General features: G+C 35.3%; 1 protein-coding gene across 1 annotated transcript in view; it reads left to right on the top strand.

The window, feature by feature from the left end:
* The window catches only part of LOC122345778 (dystrophin-like), a 37,943-nt gene extending 35,672 nt beyond the window's left edge, over positions 1 to 2,271 (top strand). The window contains exons 22-23 of the mRNA XM_043240232.1: positions 106 to 198; positions 2,077 to 2,271. Coding sequence (XP_043096167.1) covers positions 106 to 198; positions 2,077 to 2,174 — 191 coding nt within the window. The 3' untranslated portion in view covers positions 2,175 to 2,271. The remainder of the gene's footprint in view (positions 1 to 105; positions 199 to 2,076) is intronic.
* Positions 2,272 to 2,593: the final 322 nt, after the last annotated feature.

Raw genomic sequence — 2,593 nt, 5'->3', positions numbered from 1 at the left:
GTTTCTGTTTCTGTTTGAATATGAAATGTCATGGACACCAGGACAACATCCAGGGTTTTTTAGGTCAGTTCTCAGTTGTAATTGGTCGACTGCTTTGCGTTTCAGGTGATGATGAGCTGTCCAGTCCCTCCCAGGATGCAAGCACTGGATTAGAGGACGTCATCGAGCAGCTCAACAATTCCTTCCCTCACAGCCAAGGTGAGAGTCCCGCTGCGCTTCTCTTATTAGAGCTAGATAGTTTCAAATCTGCCAAAAAAAAAAAGAATACACTTTTTTTTTTTTTTTGGCATTCTTATTTGCTCCAATACCAAAAGAAAAAAAACCCACAATAGTGCTTCTGTGACTTTCCGTTGATTGATTATGCTGTTCAGAAGAGAGAATCAAGTCCTTCTCTTAGCCTTTGTATTAGAAACATGCAAACAGCACTGTTAAATGCATGAAATATACAAAAACTATGCTAGATGTTAATATCTGGAAACCGGTGACCACGTTCTGTAAATGCGTTGCATGCATTGAAGTAGGTTCAAGTTCCAGTAATTGCAAATTGACAGTAATTTAGGATATTAGTAATCATTTTTTGGCTATATGGAGCGATGATCACCACCTGTACATTTCTCTGAGCCACTGCTTTTCCACTCTTTGCATGTTTAAATGGCTAAATATCACTTTATTTGTATTCCTGCTATAAACAAATGACACGGATGACTTTTTTTTTGGTGTAATAAAAATGTGAAAACAACTTTTAAATGACAGAGTTCTTCAACCGTGAATGATCCAAATTCAAAACGGAGATTAACCCTGATGTTCATTCTTCTTAAACTGTTTCCCTTTTAACAGTGACTCTAAACAGGATATGTATTGTGAGAAGCACAAAAATACAAACTCGTAACAAACATATGTTTATGTAATTATGTAACAAAGTAGTGCGGTCAAACGATTAATCACATCCAAAATAAGTTTTCGTTTACATAATGTGTGTGCTGTGTATATATATTATTACATGCATGTATACATTCAAGAAAAATGTTTATATAATAAATATGTCATCTAATATATATGTGAATTATGTAAATATTTCGAAAATATGTTGTGATATGTATTATGTTATGTAAACAAAAATTTCTATTTTGGATGCTATTAATCATTTGACAGAACTAAATTACAGCATGAAACCCCATCTTGTTGCGTTCATTGTGCTTGCAGTACAAATCCTGTTTAGATTTGGTCTAACTCCTTAGCCTTATTCCAACTTTGCTGACTTTTCTTATTTCCTGTTTTCCTCTGTCTCTAAGGAGGTGGACGGCTAAACCCATGAGAGGTTAGTATCGTTACTAACACTTTACTCTTTTCAGTCTTTTCTGACCTTACTTATCCACTTTACGCTTCGGTTTGAAGAAGTTTGTTCACCAAAGCTGCATTTATATCAGAAATGCAGTATAAAAAGTAACACCGTAAAATATGGCATCCCTAAAGGGACATGACAGGAGCAGGTGCGTTCTGTTGAGAAACATGGTATTTGCATTCCCTGGCAATTCTCTCACAAACCAGTTCAGTTCGGACAAACTCTTCCTGTTTACTCGCAGCTTGCAGTGGTTCATGAAACCCTAAACACGGCTTAAGGAAGATGATAAAAAAAAAATATCAAAAATATCTTCACGAAGGAAAGCAAAGAATTTGAAAAATATTTTTTCCTCCCCTCCCGATTTTCTTTCACCACCATGTCCACCATCTTGTTTAAAGTAACATTGTTTTTTCCTCTTTTTTTTCTTATTCGTGTGATGGTAAAGCTGAATATTCAGCATCTTCATTTGTCACATGATCCATCAAAAATCACTCTGCATTTTCTGCATTTGATAAACGGTGCAGTTTTTGAAGTATTTTTTATATATCTCCAGTTTTTCTCTTTTGATGAATAAAAAGCTTTTTTTTGTAGCAATATAAATGATCTTGTCAATATTAACAAAGGACTATAACACTATAAAAATACATATACTTGTTGCAGCACTGCATAGTGCATTTAGTGATAGATTGCGCTTTCGGACACTAACGTCAGATTTTGTTTTTCATCTCCCGCAGGTCCTAATGTGGGAAGTCTTTTCCACATGGTTGATAACATTGGACATGCCATGGAGTCATTGGTTAACGTAATAACTGAGGAGCGGGAATTAGACTGAAGATGTCTTCTCCTAGTTGCATGCTTTTGTAGTGTCAACAACTGGACAGGATATGTTTACAATGGGAATATAAATAAAAATCTATTTTTCTGAAGGATCGCGGTTCCACATTGTAGATTTGATCTTTAGTAGTTTCAGTAGTTTCTTACGACGAGTCTAGAATTGTTTATTAATGAAAAAAAAAAAAAAAGGTTTTTAAACTTCTATNGTTTGTTTTATCTAAATGGGTGACTGAGTATACGCAGGGGTGCTTTATCAACTAATTTTGTTTGTAACAAAATAACAAATGCATATTAAAAGGCAAGCCCGTTATACTTGTGAGTGTGTTTGCGTGTGAAAGAGTGTGTGTTTGAAACATGCCTGTGTGTGTGTGTGTGTGTGTGTGTGTGTGTGTGTGTGTGTGTGTGTGTGTGTGTGTG

This window comes from Puntigrus tetrazona, chromosome 1 (genome assembly GCF_018831695.1).
Source record: "Puntigrus tetrazona isolate hp1 chromosome 1, ASM1883169v1, whole genome shotgun sequence".
Classification (NCBI taxonomy): Eukaryota; Metazoa; Chordata; class Actinopteri; order Cypriniformes; family Cyprinidae; genus Puntigrus; species Puntigrus tetrazona.
This window is presented reverse-complemented; position numbering and strand designations above follow the sequence as displayed.